Source organism: Ranitomeya variabilis, chromosome 2 (genome assembly GCF_051348905.1).
Source record: "Ranitomeya variabilis isolate aRanVar5 chromosome 2, aRanVar5.hap1, whole genome shotgun sequence".
NCBI classification, from domain to species: Eukaryota; Metazoa; Chordata; class Amphibia; order Anura; family Dendrobatidae; genus Ranitomeya; species Ranitomeya variabilis.
Window position 1 is genome coordinate 238,781,744 of NC_135233.1, and position 20,552 is coordinate 238,802,295.

The 20,552-nt window shown below is 46.3% G+C and overlaps 2 protein-coding genes and 2 long non-coding RNA genes across 7 annotated transcripts in view; 2 read left to right on the forward strand and 2 right to left on the reverse strand.

Annotated features, from left to right (window-relative positions):
* The window catches only part of UBA1 (ubiquitin like modifier activating enzyme 1), a 42,512-nt gene extending 35,619 nt beyond the window's left edge, over positions 1–6,893 (forward strand). For both annotated transcript variants that reach the window (XM_077284217.1, XM_077284218.1), the window contains exons 18-26: positions 2,115–2,310; positions 2,396–2,470; positions 2,550–2,739; positions 2,823–2,911; positions 3,197–3,289; positions 3,438–3,629; positions 3,709–3,810; positions 5,667–5,767; positions 5,976–6,893. In XM_077284217.1, coding sequence (XP_077140332.1) covers positions 2,115–2,310; positions 2,396–2,470; positions 2,550–2,739; positions 2,823–2,911; positions 3,197–3,289; positions 3,438–3,629; positions 3,709–3,810; positions 5,667–5,767; positions 5,976–6,111 — 1,174 coding nt within the window. In that variant the 3' untranslated portion in view covers positions 6,112–6,893. The remainder of the gene's footprint in view (positions 1–2,114; positions 2,311–2,395; positions 2,471–2,549; positions 2,740–2,822; positions 2,912–3,196; positions 3,290–3,437; positions 3,630–3,708; positions 3,811–5,666; positions 5,768–5,975) is intronic.
* A 4,775-nt stretch (positions 6,894–11,668) lies between these two features.
* The window catches only part of LOC143805222 (transforming protein RhoA-like), a 29,321-nt gene continuing 20,437 nt past the window's right edge, over positions 11,669–20,552 (forward strand). The window contains exon 1 of one of the 3 annotated variants that reach the window (XM_077284222.1): positions 11,669–11,930. The gene's annotated coding sequence lies outside the window, so the exon portion shown is untranslated. Of the gene's footprint in view, positions 12,158–20,552 lie in introns of all 3 variants that reach the window. The other 2 variants (XM_077284223.1, XM_077284224.1) reach the window with 2 other exon arrangements.
* On the reverse strand, positions 14,271–15,168 carry LOC143805218 (uncharacterized). The gene is made up of 2 exons (XR_013221200.1): positions 14,994–15,168; positions 14,271–14,684 (listed from the first exon to the last, which is right to left on the reverse strand). It is a non-coding gene; the product is annotated as an uncharacterized LOC143805218 (long non-coding RNA).
* LOC143805220 (uncharacterized) lies at positions 15,634–16,235 on the reverse strand. Its single transcript, XR_013221201.1, has 2 exons — positions 16,189–16,235; positions 15,634–15,867 (listed from the first exon to the last, which is right to left on the reverse strand). It is a non-coding gene; the product is annotated as an uncharacterized LOC143805220 (long non-coding RNA).

The window sequence follows — 20,552 nt, forward strand, 5'->3', positions numbered from 1 at the left end:
GGGTTGCACATCCTGGGTTTATAAACAACTAAATAATTTAAAGAGGAAATGTTATTTTCTCACGTGTGTTACTTTATTAAAGTCATTGTGTTTAATTGTATGCAATATTGTGTTTGCTTGTCATTAACTGCGGTAGTCCTCTCAGGCTCTGTAATCCAACTGATGCGTGGGAGAGGTGCCGCCCTTTTGTATCTGTGGGTTTCCTGTTCCTAAAGGGGCGGATCCCCTCTCTCGTGGTGCTGTCATGGGCCTCCGAAAAATGCCGCTACCCGTAAGTAGCTTAATGCTTTCCGTCAATCCGATTCTCTTCTTGTCGTTTCTGAGGGTCGTCGGAAGGGCTTTCAAGCGTCTAAATCCACCATTTCGCGCTGGATTCGCTCGGCAATTTCAGAATCGTACTGTGTTCATGAGGCACGTCCTCCTCCGGGGGTACGAGCTCACTCCACCAGAGCTGTCGGAGCTTCTTGGGCTGTTCGCCACCAGGCCTCCGCCTTACAAGTTTGCAAGGCCGCAACCTGGTCGTCTTTGCACACGTTTACGAGGTTCTATCGGGTTCATACCCAAGCCTCGTCCGATGCAGGTCTTGGTAGGAAGGTACTGCAGGCGGCGGTCGCACACCAGCCGACCTGAGACCTTTTCTCATTTCCTTTCTACCCACCCTTTTCCGGGACTGCTTTTGGACGTCCCATGGTTGTCCTGTGTCCCCCAATGAAGCGATAAAGAAAGAGGGATTTTTGGTACTTACCGTAAAATCTTTCTTGGAGCCTTCATTGGGGGACACAGCACCCTCCCTTCTTGTTTGTTCTGGTACCATGTTTGGGGCCTGGAGACCCTAGTTGAGTTGGTACTTTTACTGTTATGAGTTCTGTCGCTTGCCCTACTGCTTTTTGCAGTAACTGAGGTGCTTGGTGCCTGTTGGTGGGTGTATACTGCTGGGAGGAGCTACGCCTTTTCCTTTTTTTGCATAGTGTCAGCCTCCTAGCAGCAGCAGCATACACCCATGGTTGTCCTGTGTCCCCCAATGAAGGCTCCAAGAAAGAGATTTTACGGTAAGTACCAAAAATCCTCTTTTTTTGTTTTGTCTGCAGTTGTTCCTATAATGAGCAAGGAGAAGGACAAAGCTTTGATCTATCAAAATTGTACTCCAACCATTTTTATTCTTCCCCCTCAGCCATAGTTGTTTTCCTATGGCTGCCTCATTCTGTCCCCATTGCGCTGCTGCATGGATCGGTAGTCGCTTTCTCAATTATTCACTTGAGACTCTCATTGAGAGATCACAGGATTACATTGAGAAAGCGACTTCTGGTCCAGACAGAAAACCTGGGTAGTCATGCGGAAGAGAAGTTAGGCAGCGATTGGAAAGGATTTTAATACTAGCTTAATGCATAAATTTAAATGGCAGATCAAAACGTTGCCAGCGCAACTTTAAAGGGAACCTGTCACCCCCAAAATCGAAGTGGAGCTAAGCCCACCAGCATCAGGGGCTTATCTACAGCATTCTGTAATGCTGTAGATAAGCCCCTGATGTATCCTGAAAGATGAGAAAAAGAGGTTAGATTATACTCACCCAGGGGCGGTCCCGCTTCGGTCCGGTCCAATAGGTGTCGCGGTCCGGGGCCTCCCATCTTCTTACGATAACGTCCTCTTCTTGTCTTCATACTCCGGCGCAGGCGTACTTTGTCTGCCCTGTTGAGGGCAGAGCAAAGTACTGCAGTGTGCAGGCACCGGGAAAGGTCAGAGGCCCTGCGCACTGCAGTATTTTGCTCTGCCCTCAACAAGGCAGACAAAGTACGCCTGCTCCGGAGCCGCAGCGTGAATACAAGAAGAAGACGTCATCGTAAGAAGATGGGAGGCCCCGGACCGCGACACCTATTGGACCGGACCGAAGCGGGACCGCCCCTGGGTGAGTATAATCTAACCTCTTTTTCTCATCTTTCAGGATACATCGGGGGCTTATCTACAGCATTACAGAATGCTGTAGATAAGCCCCTGATGCTGGTGGGCTTAGCTCACCTTCGATTTTGGGGGTGACAGGATCCCTTTAATATTGAGCTTGAAGGAAAACCAGATCAGCCTATGAAGCAGCATTATCACTTTGCATTTTTAATCCTCAGAGATCCAAAATTCATGGAGAGGACACTGAAGCTGCCTGGCTCTCAGCCTCTGGAAGTGATCGAAGCCGTGTACAAAAGCCTAATCAATGAGAGGCCCAAGAGCTGGACAGACTGTGTGTCGTGGGCTTGTAACCACTGGCATACCCAATACTCCAATAACATCCGGCAGCTCCTGCACAACTTCCCACCGGAACAGGTTTGCTACCATTGACCTCACGTCCCTTTTCATCTAAATGCTTAATAATAAAGATTTTGGCATTTACCCTTGTGCTTTGTTGCAGCTGACCTCTTCTGGTGCGCCCTTCTGGTCTGGTCCTAAAAGATGTCCTCACCCGCTGTCCTTCGATGGCAACACTGTAAGTTCTTTCACGGTGCTGTTGGTCCTGGCCATGGGTGGATTTTTGGGGCTACTTATGCTTTGTGTTGTATTTGCAGCCCTTGCACTTGGATTATATCATAGCTGCTGCTAACCTCTTTGCACAATCCTACGGTATCGCTGGATCCACAGACAGACCTGCAGTCATCGAAATCCTCAAATCTGTCAGAGTGGTAGAGTTCACACCCAAGTCTGGAGTGAAAATCCATGTATCGGACCAAGAGATGCAGAATGCACACGCTTCCTTGGGTAGGATTATTACTAACGGCGTCTGCAGAAACCTAGAGATGGACACTTTGTCATTAACAAGTCGCAATTCTTCCATTTTCTAGATGACAGTCGTCTGGAGGAGCTGAAGCAGAGTCTGCCCACGCCAGAAAGCTTATCAAGCTTCAAAATGTTTCCTATTGATTTTGAAAAGGTAAAGTCCTAGATTTGCACTTTAACCCCTTCCGAACATGTAGATTTGTCACAATCTATCTATCCAATGATAAAGAATTGCAACTCCAGATATGTTTTTGATGATGGCACTGAGGGATCAAAGTGAGGCGTGTGCCGAAAATATTACCCCAAAAAATTGCAGGTCCATTGATAATAGAATAACGTTCTAGGTCTCAGAAAATGATTTTTTTTTTTTTTTTTTTTGTCCGGTTGTAGCATTAATCCAAATGACAACTTGTCCCTCATTCTGTCGCCTGTTTAATAGGACGATGACACAAATTTTCACATGGACTTCATTGTGGCTGCTTCTAACCTGCGAGCTGAAAATTATGACATCCCACCTGCAGACCGACACAAGGTTTGTGGTCTAGGAAGGAGAATCTAGTGTCATGGAAAGGGGGTCTCTGGCCGTTATGTATGGTACATGTGGCATCGCGCTGTACCTTGGTGATGTGATTGGACGGGTCGCATTCTGCCCCTGATTTTCTCTAGTTTGCTTTTTGCAGAGCAAGCTGATAGCAGGGAAGATCATTCCAGCGATTGCTACGACCACGGCGGCTGTGGTCGGCCTAGTGTGCTTGGAGCTCTACAAGATTGTTCAGGGACATAAGAAGATTGAGTCCTTTAAGAACGGCTTCATGAACCTTGCGCTGCCCTTCTTTGGCTTCTCCGAGCCCATTGCAGCACCAAAGCACAAGGTGAGTGACCTCCTCACATCGCAGACTTTGCCGCCTCCTCTACTGTGACTTCTGAGCCCTTTTTATAAACTCTTCACAGTACTATGAACATGATTGGACTCTCTGGGACCGGTTTGAAGTGAAGGGTGTGCAGGACACTGGAGAGGAGATGACACTGAAACAGTTTTTGGACTACTTCAAGGTTCGTTGTCCGTTTTATCCTACTCTCCTTGTCTAGCGCCGCTGACTTGCATGGGTGAGCAGTGGCGATTATCACACATGTACCTGGATATCGGGCATTTGTCCTATTTATACCTGAAGCTCATGCACCCAGCAGGTATAAATGGTTGCAGTTCGTCTCCCAGTAAAGAATGGAGCAGTACAGACAGTTCCTTTTTAATGCTTTGCATCCTTAAGAGAAAAGTCCTGATCTGGGACTTCGATGTTTTTAAGGCATAGGCACAATCTTTAAGGATTGGTGGTGATGGCAGGTAAAGATGCCACAGTATATCAACTAAGCTTTGTTCACATGTTGGGTTAACACCTCACAGTACTTCCATAGCAGAAATCAGAGGCTCTCCCCTAGGGTTTCTGCCAAATTTTTTCTGCATGGACACAAAAAACCTGATGCAAGCTTCCAAATGCATAAAGTGATACACTGATTGCTCATCCCTATATCTTTGAGGAGTGTGGATACCGGACATCACTATATATCTATATAGTGGATATCCGGTATCCACACACCTCAAAGACAAAGGGATGAGGGTCAGTGTATGGGTTCTCCTTTATGCAGGACCCAGTCAGATGTGAAATGAAAACACGGTATGGAATATACAGAAATTGTGGTAGAACGTGGCTGTACAGTAATGATGTGGAATAACCACCATAAATATACTGCACTGTTCAGCATGCCAGTGATTAGTGTCACAATGTGAACAATGAGTGAGTGTAAGGACACAATACAACATTTTTTTTGTTAAAATATATATACACGCATGCATGCATACATACATACATACATACATACACACACACACACGAGCAGTATCAGGTACTCCACTGTGATGGTAGTCATGGAGGATCATGATGTCCACAGGGACCATAGAGTGCACGGCATGGCCTTCCTGGGATGATGAACGAGGTTGAGGGACAGCCGCACCACCTGCTGATAAAAATTCACAGAAGACATGAAATGGCTCATATCGTCCTCCTATGTCCCCCAATTTTCACGCCATGGCCATTTTTTCTTCCCTTCTTCCAAGAGCCGTAACTTTTTTTTTTTTTTCCCCAGCAATTTAGCCATATGAGGGCTTATTTTTGACTTCTCATATAAAGTACTAGAAAATGGGGGAGAAAAATTATAAAGTTGTATGAAGAAAAAAAAATAAATTCCATGATCTGTAGCACCTCCATTTTTCGGGATCTTGGGCTGGGTGAGGGATTAATTTTTTTCTGACCAGAGCTGGCTTTTTTATTGATGCCATTTTGGGGTAGATACAATGTTTTTATTCACCTTTTATTACTATTTTGCGGCTACCAAAAAACTTAATTCTGGTGGGTTTTTTTCTTGTGCTGTTAACTGATCTTAATCTTGTTTTATATTTTGATCTGACATTCCTGAATTCCAAATGTGTATTTTCATTGTTTTAATTTCAGTGGGAAAATGAGATTGATTTTCAACTTGTGGTTTTTTTCCCCATATATTTAAACTTTTTTTTTTTTAAACTTTATGTAATAGTCCCCCCCTTTAAAAGACTTGAAGCTTTGATCATTCGATTGCTTGTGCTATACTTTAGTGCTGATATGTACAGAGGAAATCGCTATCTACTATGAACACCGACATGAGCCAGCGTTCATAATGACTTCTACAGATCCCCTGGCTTTAATGAAAACCCATCGGCCTGTCACTGGCTGACGCCTGTCACTGGCTGACGCCTGTCACTGGCTGACGCCTGTCACTGGCTGACGCCTGTCACTGGCTGACGCCTGTCACTGGCTGACGCCTGTCACTGGCGGACCACTGGCTGACGTAGAAACCTTTTGTATGATTGTTTGCAGAGAGAACACAAGCTGGAGATCACAATGTTGTCACAAGGAGTCTCCATGCTTTACTCCTTTTTCATGCAAGCGGCCAAGCTGAAGGAACGGCTTGAAATCCCGTGAGTATCCTTCCCCACTTACAGACGGAGGGCTGGGAACGTCCATGCGATGCCTTATTCATCCGGAGATGGGGCTATAAAGTAATCTGATTATTTGCTGCTGATGTATCCAGATATTCTAGTAGTTCCTTATCGAGTCCCTTCTAACAAAAAGAGGTCAAATTGTCTTTGCACAGCTGCTATTAACATTTTTTATTTTTTTTTGTAGAATGACTGAAATAGTCACAAAAGTGTCCAAGAAGAAGATTGGGAAACATGTGAAAGCTCTGGTGTTCGAGCTCTGCTGCAATGACGATGATGGCGAGGATGTGGAGGTCCCCTACGTGCGCTACACCATCCGCTGAGCCTCGCCAGATCTCCAGCTTCAATGCACATTGGGGGAAAGTGGGTTTCTGGAGCAGAATGGAAAAGGCACAGGAGTTTGGGGGGGGAGAGAGGGGTGTTACAAAGAATTAAAAAAAAAAGAAAAGTTGAGTTATATAGTTTGACTCTTCTGCTATTACCCTTTCAGTGCGGTGAAGGGATCATGACTTAGGGGGGTGCACGAATATCATTGTAACGTAATCACCCCGTCAGGTACAGTGTAAGGTTTGTGAGCATTTTCCTAAATCCAACTAACCTGCACCCTGTCCTCTCACTTGCACTCAGCACCCCTCCATTTAGAGGTGCTTACACCCAAGCCTGATCCTTTTTCTTTTCCCTTCACTGAACCTTTCCAGTTTCTTGGTTGGGGGACGGATTTCCCAGAGATTCTGGCTTCCGATTACATTTCCTGCTCCATGTATTTGTACCGTTAGTCGTTAAGTGCACACGTTTGCTTGACCCTTTTGCCGCATAATACAGATCTGTAGTAGGAAGGGTTATTGGCTGTGGAGAATTGAGCTGGAGTGTCCTGTGCTCTGTCTTGTAATAACAACTGCATGGGGAGCAACCATCATGATTAAACATTTTTTTTTTTTTTTTGCCTTGCCCACACTTAAAACATCTAAACCATGCCAGTGACCTGAGGGTGAAGCGCAGTAAGAGATAGCTTTAGCGTAATGAGAAATACAGTACGGCTGTTCTTGTAGAAATGTCTCTTTATACTGTGTTTGAAATCTGACAAAATAAAAAACAAATGACGTTCTGAAGTGTTTCAGCAGTTAAGTATCTATACTCTAGAGCTGCAATCACTATTCTGCTGCTGCAATCACTTTGTACATAAGTCACCCGCCAGGGCTGTGGGGGTACTGAATACCGGGTCCGGTGTTCACAGGGGGATATCACGGTGGCGACCCGGTCCGTGGCCCTGGGCGCCCATGTAAAAGGGAAAGCTTATGTTTGTGACACCACCTGTGGTATTTGGTCAGTGTGGACCGACGCTGCTTTAAGGGGTCCTCTGGGGTGATGTTATGGCAGCTACATGGTTTAACTTCCCACAGGTGAATTATGTCCCCAGGGCTCCTGGTGTGTAGATGGAAGATGATGAATGGTGCAGTAAAGAACGAGAACACAGGTTTGCAGTCTCTTTACCTTGTTTACTGAAGACTTCAGGCAGCCACAGTCCAGGGTACCAGATCACAGGGCAGGCAGGGTCCGGCCGACTTGGAGTCAAGTTAGGAGTCCCCTTATCCAGGTGGAAATCAAAGCCTTCCTCTAGCGCCGTGGTGTTGTAGTCCCTTACTGCCTATGGCTTCAGATAAGGTCCTCACAGGTGTTCTCTGTCCCCCGTATATGATATGACACAACCCGTATGACTGGTGACTTGAGCCTGTTTATAGGGACTCTAGCGCGCCCTGGGCTCTAAAGGTGTCACTGTGCCTCCTGGGTATTAAGGTGGACAGGTAACTTGAGGTTCAGCTGTCCTGCCGGTCTCTGATGTAAGTCGTAGAGGCCCTTACAACCTCGGTGTTCCGGCTACCGGTGTCTGCGCCTCAGAAGGAGGCAGCCTGCTCGTGGCTGGTCTCCCATTGGTATTCCTCTCCTGTGCTTCGCGCTCCTGCATGCTCACTGCAATATATTCGGCTTTCGTATAATCTTTCCAGGAGCTGCAGCACTGCGGCTACACCGCTCCATACACCTTCTGCCACAGACTGCTCCAGTCTGTTTCCTGGCAAGAGCTGACTAAGGCTATGTGCACACGTTGTGGATTTCCTGCGTATCCGCAGTGTTATTTGCTTTGCAGAAACACTGCAGATCTGCAAGTGATTTACTGTACAATGTAAATCAATAGGGGAAAAAAATGCTGTGCTAATGGTGCAGAAAATTCCGTGTGGAAACGCTGCGGATTAAAAGTAGCATGTCCCTACTTTTTTGCAGATCTGCATCGTTTTTGTACCCATCCCATTATAGAAATCCGCACCTGCGTTTTCTGCCAAGAGATGCAGAATCTGCACCAAAAATACCTAAGCCTAATCCGCAACGTGGGCACATAGCCTAACTTTCCCTACAAACAACCATATATAGGGGGAGTCACCTAGTCAATCGGATCAAAAGCTCCCCCTGGTGGCCTGGAGTGTGAATTTGTTGCATGCTTGTGTTTACCTGGTGCCAGTTATCCCTTCTTGCCTCCAAACGTAACATCACTCTCCCTGTGAAGAAAGCAATGCTACTGTGATGACCAGGACCCTGGGGCATCGCATACATTACAGTACTGATCCTGAGTTACCTCCTGTATTATACTCCAGAGCTGCACTCACTTTTCTGCTGGTGCAGTCACGGTTTACATACATTACTGATCCTGAGTTACATCCTGTATTATACCCCAGAGCTGCACTCACTATTCTGCTGGTGCAGTCACTGTGTACATACATTGCATTACTGATCCTGAGTTACAGGCCGGCGTCACACTCAGCGTAGGGAAATATGGTCCGTATTTTACGGCCGTAATACGCAGTAATTTTCACAAACACTGTTCTGTATTCAATGCGAGGATATGATTTTTACAGCCAAATGTATCCGTGTGTCATCCGTATGGCTTTACTTTTTTTTTTTGCGCAGGCTTGCAAAATGGACAAATCATGGATCCATCGGCTAAAATGCTCCTAAACACGTATATACAGTATATATAAAAATAATGTCTCACTGACATCTATACCTATTCTATGAGTAGACATTTATTCTACCTATTCTGTCAGTTTGATTTTACTGTACACCACACTGAATTACCGGCTTTTCTATAGAACACCGGTGCATATTTCTTGCAAGTCACACTGCTGGTCCGTGTGTAATCTGTAATTCTCACCCCCATAGACTTTCATTGGCGGATTTTTTGCGCAATACGCTGAAAAACGCAGCATGCTGCGATTTTCTACGACCGTACAATACGGATCAGTAAAATACGGCAGATAGGAGCAGGGCCATAGAGAATCATTGTACCGTATGCAATCCGTATTTTCTGCACCTTTGATACGTCCGTAAAACACGCCAGTGTGACGCTGGCCACATCCTGTATTATACCCCAGAGCTGCACTCACTATTCTGCTGGTGCAGTCACTGTGTACATACATTACTGATCCTAAGTTACATCCTGTATTAAACCCCAGAGCTGCACTCACTATTCTGCTGGTGCAGTCACTGTGTACATACATTACTGATCCTAAGTTACATCCTGTATTATACCCCAGAGCTGCACTCACTATTCTGCTGGTGCAGTCACTGTGTACATACATTCACTCCCTGATGAAGCAATGTGTGGCACACGTGTTGGAGTGTGGGGTACCAGCACATGAATTCGGGTTAGTATCGTTCTCCGCTTGCTCTGGTGGGCATACCCCTGTATATGGCTCTGCGCTGTTTGCTGGTACAGCTGTATATAAGGATTGCTGACTACCTGGAATCTGAGTGATGGCCAGTGGATAACACATAGTGATGTCACCTTCTTGCTGACACAGTGGGGTTCTACCTCCCCACCTCCGTACCCTGTTCTCGGCTAGTGCTGCGGTGCGGAGCGGCCCCCTTGGTTTAGTACGTGTACCCTGATTACTATGTGCTGTCACGTATTTGTAAACAGTCTTGTCTCTACCTAATGACGTGTAGTGCGGCCTGTGTTACTTCATACCTCCCAACCGTCCCGGATCCCGCGGGACTGTCCTGATTTTGACAGTCAGCTCCGGGATCCCGGATGGGACATTAGTTGTCCCGCACTACGTACCTAGGGTGGGGACAATGCAGCAGAGGGCGGCATCTGAATAAGGTTTGTGGCTTTTTTTTTTTTTTTTTTTTTTATAAAAGCTGGGTCACCTCCCGACCGACACCGCCCCCCGCCCCCTGTGCGGCGCTGCCACGCTGAGGGAGAGAGGCTGAGCCAGCAGCGATCAAGATGAGAGGTCAGCGACTCGGCATACCTCCTGTGTGTGCACGGAGCTCCGGTTTCTCCTGCTCTTATCTGCTATCCCAGCAGAGAAGGAGAGACAGGGGAGGTGCAGGGACAGTGCAGAGCTGTGAGCAGGAAAAACTGAAGAGCTGCACATGGACATCAGCCGCCCCTGCACCACAGAGGAGATTGTGTGATGTGTGTGTGAGCTGTGTGATGCTGCATGTGTGTGTGTGTGTGTGTGTATGAGGTATCTGGTGTGTCTGTGATGGCTGCGTGTGTTTGTGATGGCTGCGTGTGTGTGTGATGGCTGCGCGTGTGTGTGATGGCTGCGCGTGTGTGTGTGTGATGGCTGCGTGTGTGATGCATTTGTGTCAAAGCTGCATGTGTTTGTGAGCTGCGTTTGTGATGCTGCATGTGTATGTGTGATACTGCGTGTGTGATGCTGCATGTGTGTGAGCTGCGTGCGTGTGTGTGTGCTGTGTGCCTGTGTGTGTGCTGCGTGCCTGTGTGTGTGCTGCGTGTGTGTGAGCATGGGTGTGAGCTGCATGCCTGTGTGTGAGCTGCGTGCCTGTATGTCATTATACAGTATGGAGAACTGTGGCCATTATACAGTATGGAGCATCATGTGTGGTCATTATACAGTATGGAGCATCATGTGCAGTCATTATACAGTATGGCACATCATGTGCAGTCATTATACAGTATGCAGCATCATGTGCAGCCAGTATACAGTATGGAGCATCATGTGCGGTCATTATACAGTATGGAGCGTCATGTGCGGTCATTATACAGTATGGAGCGTCATGTGAGGTCATTATACAGCATGGAGCGTCATGTGCGGTCATTATACAGTATGGAGCGTCATGTGCGGTCATTATACAGTATGGAGCGTCATGTGCGGTCATTATACAGTATGGAGCGTCATGTGTGGTCATTATACAGTATTGCGGCCATTATACAGTATGGAGCATCATGTGCGGCCATTATACAGTATGGAGCATCATGTGCGGCCATTATACAGTATGGAGCATCATGTGCGGCCATTATACAGTATGGAGCATCATGTGCGGCCATTATACAGTATGGAGCCTCGTGCGGCCATTATACAGTATGGAGCATCATGTGCGGCCATTATACAGTATGGAGCGTCATGTGCAGCCAGTATACAGTATGGAGCGTCATGTGTGGTCATTGTACAGTATGGAGCATCATGTGTGGTCATTATACGGTATGGAGCACTGTGTGGCCATATTTTTTTGTTCATAATTATTGTATGTGAAACAGCGTGATCGGCAGTGCTAAATGGGTGTGGTTGGGACTTGGATATGGGTGTGACTAATTATGAATCGGTGTGGTCAGAGGCGTGGCCTAAAATTTACCGCGGCGCGTTACGCGCGCCGCAAACTTTGTCCCTCTTTCCCGTCTTCAAAAGTTGGGAGGTATGATTACTTCTTGCGCTCCTTCCTCTGGTAGTTCTTGTCTTACACCGGTACATACATTTGCCTCACTCCCCGCAGTCACACATGGCACTGACCCATCTCGTCCTGTGCACTCACTACCGCCTGCAGAAATACAGCACCTGCATTTGCCCTCTTCCAAGATGGCGGCCGTGCGTCCTCGATCATGTGATCGGCGCATCGATTTTACGTCATCAATAAGTCTTGCGGGCTTGTCCGGCTTCTGATTGGATGACTTTAGGCGTCAATCACACCCTCTTCTTGCCTTCCGGAAGTTTATTCGGATCAGTTAGCTATTGGTCCATTGAACTGTCATTCGTGGGCGGCCCTCGCTCTGATTGGCTTGGAAGGCGGGTTCTCTTACGTCATAGCTGGGCAGACGGTTGGTAGCAGCGGGACGGAGAGGACGGTATGTTGGCCATTACCGGGGACGTGGATTAGGCGGGAGCCGTTATTTCATACATAATGGTTGGTGCGGTATCCTGTCGTTCAGGAGACTCTTTGTTTAGAAGGCGAGCGCGTATTTAGGGTGTTTCCCTGCCTGTGTGTCACGTGACGTGTCTGGAAGGGCACTGGACGTCAGGAGGGGTTCTGAGGGAAGAAACCCACCGGGCTCAGGACCGATCAATAACGGAGGTGACGGGTCACAGTGATTAGCGTAATGCTGACATCGTGCGGTGTGAGTGACGTCATGATGTGTGGGCGGAGCTATGGATACTGACCGGGAGTATCCGAGTACATAGTGTGTGTACATAGTGAGTGCAGCTCTGGGGTACAATACAGGAATGTATGTACACAGTGACTGCACCGGCAGAATAGTGAGCGCAGCTCTGGGGTATAATACAGGATGTAACTCAGGATCAGTAATGTAATGTATGTACACAGTGACTGCACCAGCAGAATAGTGAGTGCAGCTCTGGGGTACAATACAGGAATGTATGTACACAGTGACTGCACCTGCAGAATAGTGAGCGCAGCTCTGGGGTACAATACAGGAATGTATGTACACAGTGACTGCACCTGCAGAATAGTGAGCGCAGCTCTGGGGTACAATACAGGAATGTAAGTACACAGTGACTGCACCAGCAGAATAGTGAGCGCAGCTCTGGGGTATAATACAGGAATGTAAGTACACAGTGACTGCACCAGCAGAATAGTGAGCGCAGCTCTGGGGTATAATACAGGAATGTATGTACACAGTGACTGTACCAGCAGAATAGTGAGCGCAGCTCTGGGGTACAATACAGGAATGTAAGTACACAGTGACTGCACCTGCAGAATAGTGAGCGCAGCTCTGGGGTACAATACAGGAATGTAAGTACACAGTGACTGCACCAGCAGAATAGTGAGCGCAGCTCTGGGGTATAATACAGGAATGTAAGTACACAGTGACTGCACCAGCAGAATAGTGAGCGCAGCTCTGGGGTATAATACAGGAATGTATGTACACAGTGACTGCACCAGCAGAATAGTGAGCGCAGCTCTGGGGTACAATACAGGAATGTAAGTACACAGTGACTGCACCAGCAGAATAGTGAGCGCAGCTCTGGGGTATAATACAGGAGGTAACTCAGGATCAGTAATGTATGTACACAGTGACTGCACCAGCAGAATAGTGAGTGCAGCTCTGGGGTACAATACAGGAATGTATGTACCCAGTGACTGCACCGGCAGAATAGTGAGCGCTAGGGTTGAGCGAAACGGGTCGATCAATTTCAAAAGTCGCCGACTTTTGGCTAAGTCGGCGTCTCATGAAACCCGATCCGACCCCTGTGCTTGTCGGCCATGCGGTACGTGACTTTCGCGCCAAAGTCGCGTTTCAATGACGCGAAAAGCGCCATTTCTCAGCCAATGAAGGTGAACGCAGAGTGTGGGCAGCGTGATGACATAGGTCCTGGTCCCCACCATCTTAGAGAAGGGCATTGCAGTGATTGGCTTGCTGTCTGCGGCGTCACAGGGGCTATAAAGGGGCGTTCCCGCCGACCGCCATCTTACTGCTGCTGATCTGAGCTTAGGGAGAGGTTGCTGCCGCTTCGTCAGAAGCAGGGAGAGCGTTAGGCAGGGTCCACTAACCACCAAACCGCTTGTGCTGCAGCGATTTCCACTGTCCAACACCACCTTCGGTGTGCAGGGACAGTGGAAGCTATTTTTTTTTTTTTTTTTTCCCCTCAGCGCTGTAGCTCATTGGGCTGCCCTAGAAGGCTCCGTGATAGCTGTATTGCTGTGTGTACGCCACTGTGGAAACCAACTGCTTTTTTCAAAGCACATATCCTCTTGTTCCTTCCTTTCTGCACAGCTATCTTTTTTGTTTGTCCACACTTTTTATTTAATTTGTGCATCAGTCCACTCCTATTGCTGCCTGCCATACCTGGCTGAGATTACTGCAGGGAGATAGTAATTGTAGGACAGTCTTTTTTTTTTTTTTTTTTTTTTTTTTTTTTGTGGGAGATTAAGATTGGCATTTCTGCTAGAGTGCCATCCCTGTGTGTGCCATCTCTCACTGAGTGGGCCATAGAAAGCCTATTTATTTTTTCCTTCATTTGTGTTCTAAAATCTACCTCAACACAAAAACACTACATCAATCAGTGCGAGAAAAATATTGGCCTCAGTCAGGGCTTGTGTGCCACTGCTGTGTGTGCTATCTCTCATTCAGTGGGCTATAGAAAGCCTATTTATTTATTTTTTTTTTTTAAATATTATTTGGTTTCTAAAGTCTCCCTGAAAAAAAAAAAAAATACCTAAAAAAACAGTGGGAGAGTAATATTGCCCTTTCAGCTTGTGTGCCAGTCTTGACTCCTGGGTGTGCCACCTCTGTCCCTCTCATTCAGTGGGCCATAGAAAGCCTTGTTTTTTTTTTTGTTTTTTTTTTATATTATTTGGTTTCTAAAGTCTCCCTGAAAATAAAAAAAAAAATACATGAAAAAACAGTGGGAGAGTAATATTGCCCTTTCAGCTTGTGTGCCAGTCTTGACTCCTGGGTGTGCCACCTCTGTCCCTCTCATTCAGTGGGCCATAGAAAGCCTTGTTTTTTGGTTTTTTTTTTTAATATTATTTGGTTTCTAAAGTCTCCCTGAAAATAAAAAAAAAAATACATAAAAAAACAGTGGGAGAGTAATATTGCCATTTCAGCTTGTGTGCCAGTCTTGACTCCTGGGTGTGCCACCTCTCTCTCTAATTGTGGGCCATAGAAAGCCTTTTTATTTTTTTCCTTCATTTGTGTTTTAAAATCAACCTCAACACAAAAACACTACATCAATCAGTGGGAGAAAAATATTGGCCTCAGTCAGGGCTTGTGTGCCACTCCTGTGCGTGCCATCTCTCATTCAGTGGGCCATAGAAAGCCTTGTTTTTTTTGTTTTTTTTTTAATATTATTTGGTTTCTAAAGTCTCCCTGAAAATAAATAAAAAAACAGTGGGAGAGTAATATTGCCCTTTCAGCTTGTGTGCCAGTCTTGACTCCTGGGTGTGCCACCTCTGTCCCTCTCATTCAGTGGGCCATAGAAAGCCTTGTTTTGTTTTTTTTTTTAATATTATTTGGTTTCTAAAGTCTCCCTGAAAATAAAAAAAAAAAAAACATAAAAAAACAGTGGGAGAGTAATATTGCCCTTTCAGCTTGTGTGCCAGTCTTGACTCCTGGGTGTGCCACCTCTGTCCCTCTCATTCAGTGGGCCATAGAAAGCCTTGTTTTTTGGGTTTTTTTTTAATATTATTTGGTTTCTAAAGTCTCCCTGAAAATAAAAAAAAAAATACATAAAAAAACAGTGGGAGAGTAATATTGCCCTTTCAGCTTGTGTGCCAGTCTTGACTCCTGGGTGTGCCACCTCTGTCCCTCTCATTCAGTGGGCCATAGAAAGCCTTGTTTTTTGGTTTTTTTTTTTAATATTATTTGGTTTCTAAAGTCTCCCTGAAAATAACAAAAAAAATACATAAAAAAACAGTGGGAGAGTAATATTGCCCTTTCAGCTTGTGTGCCAGTCTTGACTCCTGGGTGTGCCACCTCTGTCCCTCTCATTCAGTGGGCCATAGAAAGCCTTGTTTTTTGGGTTTTTTTTTAATATTATTTGGTTTCTAAAGTCTCCCTGAAAATAACAAAAAAAATACATAAAAAAACAGTGGGAGAGTAATATTGCCCTTTCAGCTTGTGTGCCAGTCTTGACTCCTGGGTGTGCCACCTCTGTCCCTCTCATTCAGTGGGCCATAGAAAGCCTTGTTTTTTTTTTTTTTTTTAATATTATTTGGTTTCTAAAGTCTCCCTGAAAATAAAAAAAAAAATACATAAAAAAACAGTGGGAGAGTAATATTGCCATTTCAGCTTGTGTGCCAGTCTTGACTCCTGGGTGTGCCACCTCTCTCTCTAATTGTGGGCCATAGAAAGCCTTTTTATTTTTTTCCTTCATTTGTGTTTTAAAATCAACCTCAACACAAAAACACTACATCAATCAGTGGGAGAAAAATATTGGCCTCAGTCAGGGCTTGTGTGCCACTCCTGTGCGTGCCATCTCTCATTCAGTGGGCCATAGAAAGCCTTGTTTTTTTTGTTTTTTTTTAATATTATTTGGTTTCTAAAGTCTCCCTGAAAATAAAAAAAAAAAATAAATAAAAAAACAGTGGGAGAGTAATATTGCCCTTTCAGCTTGTGTGCCAGTCTTGACTCCTGGGTGTGCCACCTCTGTCCCTCTCATTCAGTGGGCCATAGAAAGCCTTGTTTTGTTTTGTTTTTTAATATTATTTGGTTTCTAAAGTCTCCCTGAAAATAAAAAAAAAAAAAACATAAAAAAACAGTGGGAGAGTAATATTGCCCTTTCAGCTTGTGTGCCAGTCTTGACTCCTGGGTGTGCCACCTCTGTCCCTCTCATTCAGTGGGCCATAGAAAGCCTTGTTTTTTGGGTTTTTTTTTAATATTATTTGGTTTCTAAAGTCTCCCTGAAAATAAAAAAAAAAATACATAAAAAAACAGTGGGAGAGTAATATTGCCCTTTCAGCTTGTGTGCCAGTCTTGACTCCTGGGTGTGCCACCTCTGTCCCTCTCATTCAGTGGGCCATAGAAAGCCTTGTTTTTTGGTTTTTTTTTTTAATATTATTTGGTTTCTAAAGTCTCCCTGAAAATAACAAAAAAAATACATAAAAAAACAGTGGGAGAGTAATATTGCCCTTTCAGCTTGTGTGCCAGTCTTGACTCCTGGGTGTGCCACCTCTGTCCCTCTCATTCAGTGGGCCATAGAAAGCCTTGTTTTTTGGGTTTTTTTTTAATATTATTTGGTTTCTAAAGTCTCCCTGAAAATAACAAAAAAAATACATAAAAAAACAGTGGGAGAGTAATATTGCCCTTTCAGCTTGTGTGCCAGTCTTGACTCCTGGGTGTGCCACCTCTGTCCCTCTCATTCAGTGGGCCATAGAAAGCCTTGTTTTTTTTTTTTTTTTTAATATTATTTGGTTTCTAAAGTCTCCCAGAGAAAAAAAAATAAATAAATTAGGTGGGAGATTAATATTGACATTAGTGCTTGAGTGACAGTCCTGCGTGTGTGTCATCTCTGTGATTTGGTGCCACAGAAAACAGAGTGTGTAACATTGTGCCTGATTTTCCTTGTGGTCTCACCAACCTGTTAAGGGATATTGAAATCATACTGAAGTTATAGCTCACCGTGTAAGTTGTTTGACAGCAACAAATAAAGTTACTTTGGTTAAGATTTTTAAACAATGAGGAAGTCTGGTGCAAGAGGTCGTCGTGGGCGTTCATTGTCAGCTGGTAATGATGGTAGTGGTAGTGGAGCATCAGGTGGTCGTGGGGATAAAAATATTCCACCTAAGTCTGGAGCTGTGGAGCCAGTTTCGTCGTCAGGCTACACAAGGCCTCGAACGCTCTCTTTTCTGGGAGTAGGAAAACCGCTTTTAAAGGCGGAGCAGCAACAGCAAGTTTTGGCTTACATTGCAGACTCAGCCTCTAGCTCTTTTGCCTCCTCTTCAGAAACTGGTAAATGTACAAGCAGCGCGTCGCTTGTGGATGTTCACGGTCAGGGACAAGTCGCTTCCTTGTCCTCCTCAGCAAAAACTACAACAAGAGAGAAGGATGCAGCAGGCGACACAACGGGTCACTCCATGGAGCTCTTTACACATACCGTCCCTGGCTTAGAAAGTGAAACATTTAACAGGCCATGCCCATTACAAGTATATTCTGACATGGAGTGCACTGATGCACAGCCACAGCCAGAGTACTATGCTGCTCCTTTGACTCAGACCACCACATTGCCCTCTCAGGGTACAGATCCACAATCAGACCCTGATGAGACTATGTTGCCCCGCCACGAACGCTATACCACCGACCGACACAGTGACACAGACGAAGTTGCACACGAGCTCGAAGAGGAGGTAATAGATGACCCAGTTATTGACCCCGATTGGCAGCCATTGGGGGAACAGGGTGCAGGCGGCAGTAGTTCAGAAGCGGAGGTGGAGGAGGGGCCGCAGCAGGCATCAACATCGCAACAGGTTCCATCTGCCGGGCCCGTATCTGGCCCAAAACGCGTGTCAAAGCCAAAACCTGTTGGAGGACAGCGTGGCCATCCGGTTAAAGCTCAGTCTGCAATCCCTGAAAAGGGATCCGAGTCTAGGAAGAGTGCAGTCTGGCATTTTTTTAAACAACATCCAACTGATCAGCGCAAAGTCATCTGTCAAAAATGTTCAACTAGCTTAAGCAGAGGTCAGAATCTGAAAAGTCTAAATACTAGTTGCATGCATAGACACTTAACCACCATGCATTTTCAAGCCTGGACTAACTACCAAACGTCCCTTAAGGTTGTAGCACCCTCGGCAAATGAAGCTAATCAGCAACGCAACATCCCTTCTGTCACTGTAAGGCCACCATTTTCCGCACCACCGGCAGTATCTGTGCAGGTTTCTTTGCCAGCCAAAAGCAGTCAGGGTCAGGGAATCACCAGTTTAGTAGGAGGAAATATTGCATCTAGGGCACCGGCGGAAACAATACCGTCTCCAACCGTCTCTCAGTCTGCCATGTACACCGGCACACCCGAAAGTTCCACGATCTCCTGCTCTCCAGTCCAGCTCACCCTACATGAGACTCTGGTTAGAAAAAGGAAGTACTTATCCTCGCATCCGCGTACACAGGGTTTTAACGCCCACATAGCTAGACTAATCTCGTTAGAGATGATGCCCTACCGTTTAGTTGAAAGCGAAGCTTTTAAAGCCCTGATGGAGTACGCTGAACCACGATACGAGCTACCTAGTCGACACTTTTTTTCCAGAAAAGCCATCCCAGCCCTGCACCAGCATGTTAAACAGCGCATCGTCCATGCACTTAGGCAATCTGTGAGTACAAAGGTGCACCTGACTACAGATGCATGGACCAGTAGGCATGGCCAGGGACGTTATGTGTCCATCACGGCACACTGGGTGAATGTGGTGGATGCAGGGTCCACAGGCGACATCAATTTAGGGACAGTTGTGCCTAGCCCACGGTCTAGGAAACAGTTGGCTGTAGGCGTTCGCACCCCCTCCTCCTCCTCCTCGTCCTCCTGCAGAAGCTACAGCTCTTCCACAGAACGCAGTCGGCCAACCACTCCATCGGCAGATGACACTGTTGCACACCAGTTGTCCCATTATGGGCCAGCTACTGCCAAGCGTCAGCAGGCTGTATTGGCTATGAAGTGTTTGGACGACAACAGACACACCGCGGAAGTTCTGTCCGAGTTCTTGCAACAAGAAACGCAGTCGTGGCTGGGCACAGTAGATCTTGAGGCAGGCAAGGTAGTGAGTGATAACGGAAGGAATTTCATGGCTGCCATCTCCCTTTCCCAACTGAAACACATTCCTTGCCTGGCTCACACCTTAAACCTGGTGGTGCAGTGCTTATTGAAAACTTATCCTGGGTTCTCCGACCTGCTCCTCAAAGTGCGTGCACTTTGCTCACATATCCGACGTTCGCCTGTACACGCCAGCCGTATGCAGACCTATCAGCGGTCTTTGAACCTTCCCCAGCATCGCCTAATCATAGACGTTGCAACAAGGTGGAACTCAACACTGCACATGCTTCAGAGACTGTGCGAACAGAGGCGTGCTGTTATTTATTTGTGGGAGGATACACGGGCAGGCAGTAGGATGGCAGACATGGAGTTGTCAGGTGTGCAGTGGTCGAAGATACAAGACATGTGTCAAGTCCTTCAGTGTTTTGAGGAATGCACACGGCTGGTTAGTGCAGACAACGCCGTAATAAGCATGAGCATCCCCCTAATGCGTCTGCTGATGCAAAGTTTGACGCACATAAAGGAGCAGGCGTCTGCACCAGAGGAAGAGGGAAGCCTTGATGACAGTCAGCCATTGTCTGGTCAGGGCAGTGTACAGGACGAGGTAGCGGGCGAAGAGGAGGTGGAGGACGAGGAGGATGATGGGGATGAGTATATTTTTAATGCGGAAACTTTCACGGGGGCACAGGAAATTGGTTGCGTGTCACGGCCGGGTTCTGGTTTTTTGAGGGACACAAGTGACGTAGATTTGCCTGCAACTGCCCCTCAACCAATCACAACCGGAGATTTGACAAGTGGAACTTTGGCCCACATGGCGGATTATGCCTTACGTATCCTACAAAGGGACACACGCATTACGAAAATGATGAACGATGACGATTACTGGTTGGCCTGCCTCCTTGATCCACGCTATAAAGGCAAATTGCAAAATATTATGCCACATGAGAACTTGGAACTAATATTAGCAACCAAACAATCAACTCTTGTTGACCGTTTGCTTCAGGCATTCCCAGCACACAGCGCACGTGATCGTTCTCACACGAGCTCCAGGGGGCAGCAGACTAGGAGTGTTAGGGGTGCACACATCAGAAGTGGCGTTGGACAGAGGGGTTTTCTGACCAGGTTGTGGAGTGATTTTGCTATGACCGCAGACAGGACAGGTACTGCTGCATCAATTGAAAGTGACAGGAGACAACATTTGTCCAGTATGGTTACTAACTATTTTTCATCCCTTATCGATGTTCTCCCTCAACCGTCATTCCCATTTGATTACT